The 16,877-nt window shown below is 30.7% G+C and overlaps 1 protein-coding gene across 2 annotated transcripts in view; it reads right to left on the reverse strand.

Moving 5' to 3' along the window:
* The window catches only part of LOC127722050 (uncharacterized), a 275,032-nt gene that overhangs the window by 80,707 nt on the left and 177,448 nt on the right, over positions 1-16,877 (reverse strand). For both annotated transcript variants that reach the window (XM_052228896.1, XM_052228895.1), the window contains 4 exons: positions 14,660-14,680; positions 11,559-11,579; positions 8,461-8,481; positions 5,363-5,383 (listed from right to left, as the gene is read on the reverse strand). In XM_052228896.1, the coding sequence (XP_052084856.1) occupies positions 5,363-5,383; positions 8,461-8,481; positions 11,559-11,579; positions 14,660-14,680 (84 nt within the window). The remainder of the gene's footprint in view (positions 1-5,362; positions 5,384-8,460; positions 8,482-11,558; positions 11,580-14,659; positions 14,681-16,877) is intronic.

Here is a 16,877-nt window from a genome sequence, read left to right on the forward strand (position 1 = left end):
GACAGGAATGCTTGAAATAACCAGTATTACAAAGGAAAAAAGTCACATTCAGTTTATTTAACAAAAAAGTCTTCTTCAGGTGTAATACCACCAAATCATAGTACGTCACATCCGGTTGCATACGAAAATAGGTCGAAAAAAAATATTCCCTTGAATTTGACAGTTGTAGGTAATTGATCCTACATTTCATTGCAGTAAAACATTTCTGGGTCATAAACATATATCTTGGGTATTTCAAAGCACCATCATTTTTTTATTTGGGGTTTCTATAGAATATTTTGGAAACTTGAGGGTACATGGTTACTAAAGCTTGTACACAGGTTAAAAAAGGGGGGAAATTTGATTGGTTAACTTCCAGTGATGGTTATTTTCTTATATGCAATGAAATGTTATGTGAAATTTTTTCTATAGTACTGGACAGGATAAAACTTTACTCATGCCAAGTATTTCTTTATTTTAAACAAAGATAAATTCTGCACAATTTTTTGAAAAGTGCAAATTTAACAAAGACTAATAGGGGAAAATCAATGGTGGTATTACACCTATATGTTATCACTACGCCTGGAACACAAAGAAATAGAATACTTTTATAAAACCGCAATTGATTTCTTTACTCTTCTTCTTACAATTCAGTTAACTATTAAAAGTGAATTTATGGTATAAGATTTAAACGATTGCCAATGTTTTTCATTACAAAAAATTAGCAAACTACCAAGAAATCATTTTACGTTTTGGTTTATTGTCTTTAGTTAATATTTTCATCTGTTGAAATAACTCTGATTATTGATTTTGTTTAATTGAATTAAACGATTTATAATATAATTAAAATTAATTGTTCTCTTTCCACGTCAATTTTCAAAGATATTGAAAAGAAGCTAGTTCCTGTTTACTCAAAGTTAAAATTGGCATCCAATCATAAGTTTCTTCATACTGATGCGATAAATAAGTGATTTCTATATACTTTTGAGAGAAATATGGTAACGATGTCATATACGATATTAAGAACACATACATACAACAAAAAAAGTGCAGATCAACTTGGCGGCAGAGTAAGTCATGAAAACAACACATTTACACAGAGAAATTAGCAGATCAGTTTAATACCAGTGTATTATTAGTGGGTGGTTTTTGTTGATATTTTCTGGGAAAGTAAGCTATTGGGGGTTTTAATAAACATTACATGATGAGTTATAACTGAATATTTCAAAAAATGTATTATGTTACTTCAGTTAGGTACATGTAGGAACCGCCTGAGGTTTACAACGACACATTGTAAACCACCGAGGATGGCTGCAATAACAACTATCATAACTTAATCTTGAAAGATTTAGAGTTCTTTCCTTTTCACGTTGCAAAATATACACTAATGTAGACTCAAATTGCTTTGAAATGCTTTACAGTAACCATAAAATCCCGAAACGGAATAAAAAAACAATATATATTATCAAGAGCGTGTCCTTCACCTTAGAACATATAACCTTTATCAACGTCATTAGTCTTCGATGTCACTGCAAAAAACCACATGGGTGTATAATCTTTGGTTTAAGAGTTATAGCTTGAAATGTCTTTTAACAAACTCTCAATGAGGTAATACCCCTTAAGTCTGTCCAGTGAAGGTCAAACCTCTTAGGTCAAAATAATACATGGTGTCCATTAATGACAAAAATATTTCCCACTATTCAAACCTTTATGAGGTTGAACATCCATTTAGCTTAACCTTATATCTAAATATGCAGTCATGTTTGTCAGAATAGAAACGTTTGATCCGAAACCTTGATTTAAACAGCAATAAAAACTGCCTCATATGTGTCCTTGTTCAATGCACATGTTATGTTGCATTCATGTCTTACAAACACTGATTTTCTTTTTTTCTATCATGACTTACAATTCACAAATACAAGGAAGACCCCTCTATTATGCACCTAAACACCTGAAAAATATTGTTTTGGGCTGGAATCTTTGGGCTGTTTTCCTGTCCATGATGGTGAATCATTATTTTTGTAAAATTTCATCAATTGGTAGTCATCTTATTATTACGAGACTTTCTTATGTCCAATGTATTTCTATTGAAATAGAGATTATCAAACGTTTAAAAGGAAACATACAGAAATAAAATGAATCACGGATAATAATATTTCTGTTGCCGTTGATGACGGAACCCTGTTTTCGATATACTCCAGTCAGGCTTAAGATTATGTTTAATCACACGGGTTTAACCATTCCTGACGGAGATGAATTCAGGAAAGCGCTTCGAACACATGGATATATAAACTGTTGTTTACATTTACTATTATGAGTTCAATACCACTTATGATAGACAAAAAGTCCCTCAGGGTATCATTAGTGGGTGGTTCTTGTTGATCAATCTTCAGTTTACATGCGTTCAAATTTATACTAATTAACAATTTATTGAAAAGTTTTCTCATTTTTAGGACAGTATATATATATTTGCTCTATCTCATCTAACAGTCTTGCCAAAATCTAATTATTTGAGGGGGACTTGACAACTGCCTATTTTTTACAGACATTTTGAAACAAACATTTTGTATTCTTCCTTTCAAATTTGTATGTCAAATATTAAACAAATACAATTATGTTGTAAGTCAAAAAACAATCAAATACTCACCAATTTTTTTTCTTTTGCTCCTCTGTTTTTGCATGAGATTTGATTTGTTTGGGTACAACTAAAATTCTTAGAGACTCAAGATAATAGTATATAATATATTTATTGTATATCGTCTAACAGCCTTGCTGAAATCTAATTATATGAAGGGGACTTTACACCTGCTTTTTATTGACAGTCATTTTGAAACAAACGTTTTTACTCTTCCTTTCAATATATTTCAATTGTAAGTCAATAAACAATCAAATACTCAAGAAGTTCTTTGTCTCCCTCTTCTGAGAAAAGACAAAAGATAATGAAATTTTACTTTATTTCATACTTTTTTACATGATACTTGCTATGTTTGGTTTCAACTAAAATTTATTCAGACTAAAGATAAGAATATAAGACTCACATGTCCTTTTGAGTAATACTAAACTTTGGAATAGTAAGTTTATCTTGTTTCGCATGCAAAATACATTAATTTTTAAAATTAAGTATGAACACGCGACACACTTGACACAAAAGCTGCCAGTTGTCTTGCAACACTTTACGTTTGTAAGCAAACAATTGATGGCAATTATTAGTTTTAAGAAAGTGAACCAATTTAGCTAAAATGTCATCGTTACTGGGTAGGCTTAAGATAACAAATTAAACCGAAAACAAAATTAAGGTATCAAACAACAGCAAATCTTTTTCAATCGAATATTCTGACAATAAGATATAACGAGTATCATGCAAGATAAAGAATATAATTTTCATAACAAAATGGCAACAGTTTTCCTCTGACGTTATATACATTGTAAAACGATTGTTCTAACGACTAGAAATATAATCAAAGTCATTTCACCTTCAGTACAATTGTGTGTGATCTCATTTGGGAAAGTAAGCTATTGGAGGTTATAATGAATATGATATGATGAGTTATAACTGAATTTTCCAAAAGATTTGTTTTGTTACTTGAGTTAGGGACATGTAGTAACTGCCTGTGGTTTACAATGACACTTTGTAAATAATCAAGGATGGCTGCCAAAAAAAAATATTATAACTAAATCTTGAAGAATTTAGAGTTCTTTCCTTTTCACTTTGTAAAATACACTCTACTGTACACCTAACTTGCTTTCAAATGATTTACAAGAACCATAAAATCATTAAAAAGGTATCAAAATAACAATGTTTATTATCAAGAGCGTGGCCTTCACCTGAGTACTTATAACCAAAACCTTTATCAAATTAATTAGTCTTCGATGTCACTGCAAAATACCCCACGGGTGTTAAAATGTCTTTTAATAAGTGTCAATGAGGTTATACCCCTTAAGCATGTTAAAGGAAGGTCGCATCTCTTAGGTCAATATAAAACATGGTGTCCATTAATGACCTAAACATTTCCCACTATTCAAACCTTACCGAGGTTGAACATCCATTTAGCTTAACATAATATCTAAATATGCAGTCATGTCGATCAGAATAGAAACGTTAAATCCGAAAACTAGTTTTAAACAGTAATACAAACTGCCTTACATATGTCCTTGTTCAATGCACATGGTATGTTGTATTAATGTCTTACAGACAGACAGGGCATTTATTTTTTTTTCAATTATCACTTACAATTCACAAAAGACAAGGAATATCCCTCTATAGTTATGCAACGGAAACACTTGAAACATTTTGTTTTCGTCTGGGAATAAAAGTTGTCCTGTCCATGATGATGAACAATTATTATTGAAAAATTTCATCATTTGGTAGTCATCTTATTATCACGTGACTTTCTTATGTCCAATGCATTTCTAATGGAATAGACATTATTAAACGTTTAAAAGGAAAGAGGCAGAAATAAAAAGATTCACAGATAACATAATTTTTGATATTGTAGATGACAGAACCTTGTTTTCAAAAAATATATGAACTGTTGTTTTCATTTACTATTATCAGTCCAATACCACTTATGATAGACAGGAAGTACGTAAGGGTATCATTAGCTCAGTAATTAGTTAATCAGTACTGACATGAGTTATAACATATATTTTTTCTAAATGACGAAATTACTAGGAATCTTATGTTCAAACTCCCTCAGATAAAGATGACCTTAGCTGAATTTGGCTTTACTTTTTAATTCCCTATTGGTAATTCTGGTCGCAACGGTCGTACATATTTATACATTCCTTTTTCATATGTCATATATTATTAGTGGGTGGTTTATGTTGATCAATCTTCAGTTTACATGCGTTCAAATTTATACTGATTACAAATTTATTGAATGAAAACCTATGTTTTCTCATTTTTATGACAGTATATATATATATTTTATCTCTCTCATCTAACAGCCTTGCTGAAATCTAATTATATGAGGGGGACTCCACACCTGCCTTCTTTTACAGACAATTTGAAACACATTTTTCGTACACTTCCTTTCAAATTTGTATGTCAAATATTAAAATACGGAAACAAATATTGATTGATTGATTGATTGGTGTTTAACGCCACTTTTAACATCATACTGCTTTTTCGTGGCGGTCAGTTTTTAGTGGTGAAAGAAGCCGGAGTGCCCGGAGAGAACCACCGAACTTCGGTAGGAAAACTAACAATTCTAGTCAAATAAGATTGGAGTCGAATGTACCTGCCCGTGCGGGATTCGAACTCCCAACCTCAGTGTTGACTGGCTAGTGACACAGTAGTTCGACTACTTATACCACTCGGCCACCGAGGCTCCCTTAAACAAATAGAATTCTGTTGTAAGTTGATAAACAATCAAATACTCACCATGTTTTCTCATTTCCTCCTCTGAAAAAAGAAAAAAAGAGAAAAACTTACTTTTTCTCATACTGTTTTTGCATGACATTTGATTTGTTTGTGTACAACTAAAATTCCCAGGGACTAAAGATAATAGTATATAATATAGTTGTTGTATGTCATCTAACAGCCTTGCAGAAATCTAATTATAGGAAGGGACTTCAAACCTGCCTTTAATTGGCAGGCATTTTGAAACAAACATGTGTATGCTTCCTTTTAAATTTGAATGTCAAATATAAAAATACGTAAACAAATATATTTCAATTGTAAGTCAAAAAACAATCAAATACTCAAAAAGTTATGTGTCTAGCTCTTCTGAAAAAAAGACAAAAGGAAAATGAAATTTTACTTTATTTTATACTTTTTTACATGATACTTACTATGTTTGGTTTCAACTAAAATTTATTCAGACTAAAGATAAGAATATAAAACTAACATGTCCCTTTGATTAATACTAAACTTTGGAATAGTAAGTATATCTTGTTTCGCATGCAACATACATTAATTTTTAAAATCAAGTATGAACACGCGGCACACTTGACACAAAAGCTGTCAGTTGTCTTGCAACACTTTTTTACTTTTGTTAGTAAACAATTGATTGCAATTATTAGTTTCATGAAGTGATGAACCAGTTTAGTTAAAATGTCATCATTACTGGGTAGGCTTAAGATAACAAATTAAACCGAAAACAAAATTAAGGTATCAAACAACAGTAAATATTTCTAAATCGAATATTCTGACAGTAAGATATAACGAGTATCATGCAAGAACAATGAGATAATTTTCATAACAAAATGGTAAGGGTTGTTTACGATCAATTATTAAATAATTTTCCTCTGACGTTATATACATTATAAACGATTGTTTTTTCGACTAAAAATATAATCAACGTCATTTCACCTTCAGTACAATTGTGTGTGATTTCAATGACACTTTGTAAATCACCAAAGATGGCTGCCAAAAAAATATTATATCTTAATCTAGAAGAATTTAGAGTACTTTCCTTTTCACTTTGTAAAATATACACTACTGTACACTCAAATTGCTTTGAAATGATTTACAAGAACCATAAAATCCTTAGAAAGGTATCAAAATAACAATATTCATTATCAAGAGCGTGTCCTTCACCTGAGTACTTATCAACAAAACCTTTATCAAAGTAATTAGTCTTCGATGTCACTGCAAAATACCCCACGTGTGTAAAAAATGTCTTTTAACAAAGTGCCTGTGGTTTACAATGACACTTTGTAAATTACCAAGGATGGCTGAAACAAAAATATTATAACTAAATCTTAAAGAATTTAGAGTTCTTTCCTTTTCACTTTGTAAAATATACACTACTGTAGACTCAAATTGCTTTGAAATGATTTACAAGAACCATGAAATACTTGAAAGGTATCAAAATAACAATATTCATTATCAAGAGCGAAGCCTGCAACTGAGTACTTATAACCAAAACCTTTATCAAAGTAATTAGTCTTCGATGTCACTACAAAATACCCCACGTGTGTAAAAAATGTCTTTTAACAAAGTGTCAATGAGGTTATACCCTTTAAGCATGTTAAAGGAAGGTCGCATCTCTTTGGTCAATATAAAACATGGTGTCCATTAATGACCAAAACATTTCCCACTATTAAAACCTTACTGAGGTTGAACATCCATTTAGCTTAACACAATATCTAAATATGCAGTCATGTCGATCAGAATAGAAACGTTAAATCCGAAAACTAGTTTTAAACAGCAATAAAAACTGCCTTATGTATGTCCTTGTTCAATGCACATGGTATGTTGCATTAATGTCTTAAATACAGGGATTTTATTTTTTTCAATTATCACTTACAATTCACAAAAGACATAAAGACCCCTCTATAATGCACGAAAACACTTGAAACATTTTGTTTTGGTCTGGGAATAAAATTGTTCCTGTCCATGATGATGAACAATTATTATTGTAAAGTTTCATCATTTGGTAGTCATCTTATTATTACGTGTCTTTCTTATGTCCAATGCATTTCTAATGGAATAGACATTATTAAACGTGTAAAAGGAAAGAGGCAGAAATAAAAAGATTCACAGATAACATTATTTTTCATAATGTAGATGACAGAACCTTGTTTTCGAATTACTCGAATCAGGCTTAAGACTATGTTTAATCACTCGGGTTAAACCATTCCTAATGAAGGTAAATCCAGAAAAGCACCTCGAACACATGGAATATATAAACTTTTGTTTTCATTTACTATTATCAGTCCAATACCACTTATGATAGACAGGAGGTACGTAAGGGTATCATTTGCTCAGTAATTAGTTAATCAGTACTGACATGAGTTAATACATATATTTTTCTAAATGAAGAAATTACTAGGAATCTTATGTTCAAACTCCCTCAGATAAAGATGACCTTATCTGAATTTGGCTTTACTTTTTAATTCCCTATTGGTCATTCTGGTCGCAACGGTCGTACATATTTATACATTCCTTTTTCATATGTCATATTATTAGTGGGTGGTTTTTGTTTATCAATCTTCAGTTTACATGCGTTCAAATTTATACTGATTACAAATCTATTGAAAGCAAACCTATATTTTCTCATTTTTATGACAGTACATATATATTTGCTCTCTCTCATCTAACAGCCTTGCTGAAATCTAATTATATGAGGGGGACTTCACACCTGCCTACTTTTACAGGCAATTTGAAACACATTTTTCGTACACTTCCTTTCAAATTTGTATGTCAAATATTAAAATACGGAAACAAATATTGATTGATTGATTGGTGTTTAACGCCATTTTTAACATCATACTGCTCTTTCATAACGTTCAGTTTTTATTGGTGGAGGAAGCCGGAGTTCCCGGAGAGAACCACCGAACTTCGGTAGGAAAACGAACAATTCTAGTCAATTAAGATTGGAGTCGAATGTACCTGCCCGTGCGGGATTCGAACTCCCAACCTTAGTGTTGACTGGCTAGTGACACAGTAGTTCGACTATTTAGACCACTCGGCCACCGAGGCTCCCTTAAACAAATAGAAGTATGTTGTAAGTTGATAAACAATCAAATACTCACCATGTTTTCTCTGTGCCTCCTCTGAAAAAAGAAAAAAAGAGAAAAACTTACTTTTTCTCATACTGTTTTTGCATGACATTTGATTTGTTTGTGTACAACTAAAATTCCCAGAGACTAAAGATAATAGTATATGATATATTTGTTGTATGTCATCTAACAGCCTTGCAGAAATCTAATTATAGGAAGGGACTTCAAACCTGCCTTTAATTGGCAGGCATTTTGAAACAAACATTTTTATGCTTCCTTTTAAATTTGAATGTCAAATATAAAAATACGTAAACAAATATATTTCAATTGTAAGTCAATAAACAATCAAATACTCAAAACGTTATGTGTCTAGCTCTTCTGAAAGAAAGACAAAAGGAAAATGAAATTTTACTTTATTTTATACTTTTGTACATGATACTTACTATGTTGGTTTTAACTAAAATTTATTAAGACTAAAGATAAGAATATAAAACTAACATGTCCCTTTGATTAATACTAAACTTTGGAATAGTAAGTCTATCTTGTTTCGCATGCAACATACATTAATTTTTAAAATCAAGTATGAACACGCGGCACACTTGACAAAAAAGCTGTCAGTTGTCTTGCAACACTTTTTTACTTTTGTTAGTAAACAATTGATGGCAATTATTAGTTTCATGAAGTGATGAACCAATTTAGTTAAAATGTCATCATTACTGGGTAGGCTTAAGATAACAAATTAAACCGAAAACAAAATTAAGGTATCAAACAACAGTAAATATTTCTAAATCGAATATTCTGACAGTAAGATAAAACGAGTATCATGCAAGAACAATGATATAATTTTCATAACAAAATGGTAAGGGTTGTTTACGATTAATTATTCAATAGTTTTCCTCTGACGTTATATACATTATAAAGCGATTGTTTTATCGACTAAAAATATAATCAACGTCATTTCACCTTCAGTACAATTGTGTGTGATTTCAATGACACTTTGTAAATCACCAAAGATGGCTGCCAAAAAAATATTATATCTTAATCTGGAAGAATTTAGAGTACTTTCCTTTTCATTTTGTAAAATATACACTACTGTACACTCAAATTGCTTTGAAATGATTTACAAGAACCATAAAATCCTTAAAAAGGTATCAAAATAACAATATTCATTATCAAGAACGTGGCCTTCACCTGAGTACTTATAAACAAAACCTTTATCAAAGTAATTAGTCTTCGATGTCACTGCAAAATACCCCACGTGTGTAAAAAATGTCTTTTAACAAAGTGCCTGTGGTTTACAATGACACTTTGTAAATTACCAAGGATGGCTGAAACAAAAATATTATAACTAAATCTTAAAGACTTTAGAGTTCTTTCCTTTTCACTTTGTAAAATATACACTACTGTAGACTCAAATTGCTTTGAAATGATTTACAAGAACCATAAAATCCTTAAAAGGTATCAAAATAACAATATTCATTATCAAGAGCGAAGCCTTCAACTGGGTACTTATAACCAAAGCCTTTATCAATGTAATTACACTTCGATGTCACTGCAAAATACCCCACGTGTGTAAAAAATGTCTTTAAACAAAGTGTCAATGAGGTTATACCCTTTAAGCATGTTAAAGGAAGGTCGCATCTCTTAGGTCAATATAAAACATGGTGTCCATTAATGACCAAAATATTTCCCACTATTCAAACCTTACTGAGGTTTAACATCCATTTAGCTTAACACAATATCTAAATATGCAGTCATGTCAGTCAAAATAGAAACGTTAAATCCGAAAACTAGTTTTAAACAGCAATAAAAACTGCTTTATGTATGTCCTTGTTCAATGCACATGGTATGTTGCATTAATGTCTTAAATACAGGGATTTTATTTTTTTCAATTATCACTTACAATTCACAAAAGACATAAAGACCCCTCTATAATGCACGAAAACACTTGAAACATTTTGTTTTGGTCTGGGAATAAAATTGTTCCTGTCCATGATGATGAACAATTATTATTGTAAAGTTTCATCATTTGGTAGTCATCTTATTATTACGTGTCTTTCTTATGTCCAATGCATTTCTAATGGAATAGACATTATTAAACGTGTAAAAGGAAAGAGGCAGAAATAAAAAGATTCACAGATAACATTATTTTTGATAATGTAGATGACAGAACCTTGTTTTCGAATTACTCGAATCAGGCTCAAGACTATGTTTAATCACTCGGGTTAAACCATTCCTAATGAAGGTAAATCCAGAAAAGCGCCTCGAACACATGGAATATATAAACTTTTGTTTTCATTTACTATTATCAGTCCAATACCACTTATGATAGACAGGAGGTACGTAAGGGTATCATTAGCTCAGTAATTAGTTAATCAGTACTGACATGAGTTAATACATATATTTTTCTAAATGAAGAAATTACTAGGAATCTTATGTTCAAACTCCCTCAGATAAAGATGACCTTATCTGAATTTGGCTTTACTTTTTAATTCCCTATTGGTCATTCTGGTCGCAACGGTCGTACATATTTATACATTCCTTTTTCATATGTCATATTATTAGTGGGTGGTTTTTGTTTATCAATCTTCAGTTTACATGCGTTCAAATTTATACTGATTACAAATCTATTGAAAGCAAACCTATATTTTCTCATTTTTATGATAGTACATATATATTTGCTCTCTCTCATCTAACAGCCTTGCTGAAATCTAATTATATGAGGGGGACTTCACACCTGCCTACTTTTACAGGCAATTTGAAACAAATTTTTCGTACACTTCCTTTCAAATTTGTATGTCAAATATTAAAATACGGAAACAAATATTGATTGATTGATTGGTGTTTAACGCCACTTTTAACATCATACTGCTCTTTCATAACGTTCAGTTTTTATTGGTGGAGGAAGCCGGAGTTCCCGGAGAGAACCACCGAACTTCGGTAGGAAAACTAACAATTCTAGTCAATTAAGATTGGAGTCGAATGTACCTGCCCGTGCGGGATTCGAACTCCCAACCTTAGTGTTGACTGGCTAGTGACACAGTAGTTCGACTATTTAGACCACTCGGCCACCGAGGCTCCCTTAAACAAATAGAATTATGTTGTAAGTTGATAAACAATCAAATACTCACCATATTTTCTCTGTGCCTCCTCTGAAAAAAGAAAAAAAGAGAAAAACTTACTTTTTCTCATACTGTTTTTGCATGACATTTGATTTGTTTGTGTACAACTAAAATTCCCAGAGACTAAAGATAATAGTATATGATATATTTGTTGTATGTCATCTAACAGCCTTGCAGAAATCTAATTATAGGAAGGGACTTCAAACCTGCCTTTAATTGGCAGGCATTTTGAAACAAACATTTTTATGCTTCCTTTTAAATTTGAATGTCAAATATAAAAATACGTAAACAAATATATTTCAATTGTAAGTCAATAAACAATCAAATACTCAAAAAGTTATGTGTCTAGCTCTTCTGAAAGAAAGACAAAAGGAAAATGAAATTTTACTTTATTTTATACTTTTTTACATGATACTTACTATGTTTGGTTTTAACTAAAATTTATTAAGACTAAAGATAAGAATATAAAACTAACATGTCCCTTTGATTAATACTAAACTTTGGAATAGTAAGTCTATCTTGTTTCGCATGCAACATACATTAATTTTTAAAATCAAGTATGAACACGCGGCACACTTGACAAAAAAGCTGTCAGTTGTCTTGCAACACTTTTTTACTTTTGTTAGTAAACAATTGATGGCAATTATTAGTTTCATGAAGTGATGAACCAATTTAGTTAAAATGTCATCATTACTGGGTAGGCTTAAGATAACAAATTAAACCGAAAACAAAATTAAGGTATCAAACAACAGTAAATATTTCTAAATCGAATATTCTGACAGTAAGATAAAACGAGTATCATGCAAGAACAATGATATAATTTTCATAACAAAATGGTAAGGGTTGTTTACGATTAATTATTCAATAGTTTTCCTCTGACGTTATATACCTTATAAAGCGATTGTTTTATCGACTAAAAATATAATCAACGTCATTTTACCTTCAGTACAATTGTGTGTGATTTCAATGACACTTTGTAAATCACCAAAGATGGCTGCCAAAAAAATATTATATCTTAATCTGGAAGAATTTAGAGTACTTTCTCTTTCATTTTGTAAAATATACACTATTGTACACTCAAATTGCTTTGAAATGATTTACAAGAACCATAAAATCCTTAAAAAGGTATCAAAATAACAATATTCATTATCAAGAACGTGGCCTTCACCTGAGTACTTATAAACAAAACCTTTATCAAAGTAATTAGTCTTCGATGTCACTGCAAAATACCCCACGTGTGTAAAAAATGTCTTTTAACAAAGTGCCTGTGGTTTACAATGACACTTTGTAAATTACCAAGGATGGCTGAAACAAAAATATTATAACTAAATCTTAAAGACTTTAGAGTTCTTTCCTTTTCACTTTGTAAAATATACACTACTGTAGACTCAAATTGCTTTGAAATGATTTACAAGAACCATAAAATCCTTAAAAGGTATCAAAATAACAATATTCATTATCAAGAGCGAAGCCTTCAACTGGGTACTTATAACCAAAACCTTTATCAAAGTAATTACACTTCGATGTCACTGCAAAATACCCCACGTGTGTAAAAAATGTCTTTAAACAAAGTGTCAATGAGGTTATACCCTTTAAGCATGTTAAAGGAAGGTCGCATCTCTTAGGTCAATATAAAACATGGTGTCCATTAATGACCAAAATATTTCCCACTATTCAAACCTTACTGAGGTTTAACATCCATTTAGCTTAACACAATATCTAAATATGCAGTCATGTCAGTCAGAATAGAAACGTTAAATCCGAAAACTAGTTTTAAACAGCAATAAAAACTGCTTTATGTATGTCCTTGTTCAATGCACATGGTATGTTGCATTAATGTCTTAAAGACAGGGATTTTCTTTTTTTTCAATTATCACTTACAATTCACAATAGACAAGAAGACCCCTCTATAATGCACGAAAACACTTGAAACATTTTGTTTTGGTCTGGGAATAAAATTGTTCCTGTCAATGATGATGAACCATTATTATTGTAAAGTTTCATCATTTGGTAGTCATCTTATTATTACGTGTCTTTCTTATGTCCAATGCATTTCTAATGGAATAGACATTATTAAACGTTTAAAAGGAAAAAGGCAGAAATAAAAAGATTCACAGATAACATTATTTTTGATAATGTAGATGACAGAACCTTGTTTTCGAAATATTCGAATCAGGCTTAAGACTATGTTTAATCACTCGGGTTAAACTATTCATAATGAAGGTAAATCCAGAAAAGCGCCTCGAACACATGGAATATATAAACTTTTGTTTTCATTTACTATTATCAGTCCAATACCACTTATGATAGACAGGAGGTACGTAAGGGTATCATAAGCTCAGTAATTAGTTAATCAGTACTGACATGAGTTATAACATATATTTTTCTAAATGAAGAAATTACTAGGAATCTTATGTTCAAACTCCCTCAGATAAAGATGACCTAAGCTGAATTTGCCTTTACTTTTTAATTCCCTATTGGTCATTCTGGTCACAACGGTCGTACATATTTATACATTCCTTTTTCGTATGTCATATTATTAGTTGGTGGTTTTTGTTGATCAATCTTCAGTTTACATGCGTTCAAATTTATACTGATTACAAATCTATTGAAAGCAAACCTATGTTTTCTCATTTTTATGACAGTATATATATATTTGCTCTCTCTCATCTAACAGCCTTGCTGAAATCTAATTATATGAGGGGGACTCCACACCTGTCTACTTTTACAGGCAATTTGAAACAAATTTTTCGTACACTTCCTTTCAAATTTGTATGTCAAATATTAAAATACGTAAACAAAGATTGATTGATTGATTGGTGTTTAACGCCACTTTTAACATCATACTGCTCTTTTGTAACGGTCAGTTTTTATTGGTAGAGGAAGCCGGAGTTCCCGGAGAGAACCATCGAACTTCGGTAGGAAAACTAACAATTCTAGTCAATTAAGATTGGAGTCGAATGTACCTGCTTCGTGCGGGATTCGAACTCCCAACCTCAGTGTTGACTGGCTAGTGACACAGTAGTTCGACTATTTAGACCACTCGGCCACCGAGGCTCCCGTTAACAAATAGAATTCTGTTGTAAGTCGATAAACAATCAAATACTCACCAACTTTTCTCCGTGCCTCCTCTAAAAAAAGACAAAAAGAAAAAAACTTACATTTTTTCATACTGTTTTTGCATGACATTTGATTTGTTTGTGTACAACTAAAATTCCCAGAGACTAAAGATAATAGTATATGATATATTTGTTGTATATCATCTAACAGCCTTGGTGAAATCTAATTATATGAAGGGGACTTCACACCTGCTTTTAATTGACAGGCATTTTGAAACAAACATTTTTACTCTTTCTTTCAAATTAAAATGTGAAATATAAAAATACGTAAAAAAATATATTTCAATTGTAAGTCAATAAACAATCAAATACTCAAAAAGTTCTTTGCCTCGCTCCTCTGTGAAAAGACAAAAAGAAAATGAAATTTTACTTTATTTCATACTTTTTTGCATGATACTTGCTATGTTTGGTTTCAACTAAAATTCATTAAGACTAAAGATAAGAATATAAAACTAACATGTCCCTTTGATTAATACTAAATTTTGGAATAGTAAGTATATCTTGTTTCGCATGCAACATACATTAATTTTTAAAATTAAGTATGAAAACGCGGCACACTTGACACAAATGCTCCCAGTTGTCTTTCAACACTTTACTTTTGTTTTTTTTTTTTTGTTTTTTTTTTTTTTCAAATTAATCAATTTTATTGCACCTTTGCTGTTAACAATTTACTCAATCTACAGCTTCAATTAAGTATCCCTTTTAATTAGTTATTGAATATCAAGGGAAAGATATTCAATAAAGTATATATCTATAAAGTTAGTTATATTAATACATTAGAACAGTTCTACATAATATTTTTTTTTACCGGAATACGGTATGTTTCTTAACCTATGCTGTATATGATTTTTTTATTAAAGCTTCACTGAACCGCGAAAATGATGATGATCTTTGATACATGACTCTTCAGCCGACAATGGAATTTTGAACTGATTTTTTTTTTGTTTTGTTTACACCACTGAATTATATAAGAAGTCTTGGATGATGAAGTAAGAATGGTGTACACATTATGTGTACAACTTCATTTTTTAACAGTAAAGGTTAATTTCTATGATAAAGCCAAAGATCGAAAATTGATCGAAAGTACACGTCGTCTTCAAATTATACATGTATGCAGTAACGTTGCATTGTGTTTTGTAATCTGCTCGCTCTCCTGCTCATTATAATTTTGCATTGTGAACAGGAATAAACATATTTAATAACAATACTAATTCAGTGTAGCTGTTATAAATTATAAAAGAGTAAAATTGCGAATTTCAGTTAATGCATACCAACTGACTGGACACTATTAACGAGGTCACAGCTAGGACATGTATCTAATATTTATCATTTCATTTTAAGGAATTCGTAATATTCCCATTTTTTAAGTATATTTCCTTGTTTTTTTTTTTGCTTCTGATTTTATTTATGTTAATAATGTCCCAGATTTCAGTTTTGAAGATTTTAAGTTATCAATGACCTTATCTTTCTTGTCTGACATATAATATGCTTTATAGATGGAAAAGAAAATTATAGTTAATAGATAGTTTATATCAAAATAATTTTCATCTTTAATTTTATAGCCGGTTACTAAACTTTCAAGACTAAGTATATGCTTATCAATTCTAAAAAATGCTAATAGCTGGTCAACTTTATGCCAATAATGAACATTATATGAACAGGAAAAAAAAGAAGTGTTTATAATCATCATGTTGCTTAGAATGGAAGCACAGACCGCTTGGTACTATTTTCCATTTATAAAGTAATTCATTATAGGCTAATATATAATGTATTATTTTCCATTTAAACATTTTAAATTTGTTATTTTCAAGGTAGTTAAAAATAAAATTAAATGTGGACTTCAATTTTGTAGTCATTTTTTTATGAAGAATTCTTTGCAACATTAAAACTCCTGTCAGTTTATCATGTGCAAATTGACTTTGCAAGAAAGCATATACTTCTTTGTTACTCATATCTGGTGAAATTTCAAGTTCGAGTAGTATATTTAACTTCACCGATTTTTTTATATTGACAACAGTTTTATAAGAGCTTTTTTGTTTTAAAATATTTTGCCAGTGCTTTGGTTTAGCTTTTTTAACTAATGAAAATTCTCTAATCCAGTCTTGTGTTTTTTCTTTAGATTTTTTAGTACAGTTCTGATGAGATGTATCCGTTTTCATCTAATATATTATTGATGTACAAAATATGACTATTATTCTAGTGTTGAAAG

Source organism: Mytilus californianus, unplaced genomic scaffold, assembly GCF_021869535.1.
Source record: "Mytilus californianus isolate M0D057914Y unplaced genomic scaffold, xbMytCali1.0.p SCAF_12, whole genome shotgun sequence".
Taxonomy (NCBI): Eukaryota; Metazoa; Mollusca; class Bivalvia; order Mytilida; family Mytilidae; genus Mytilus; species Mytilus californianus.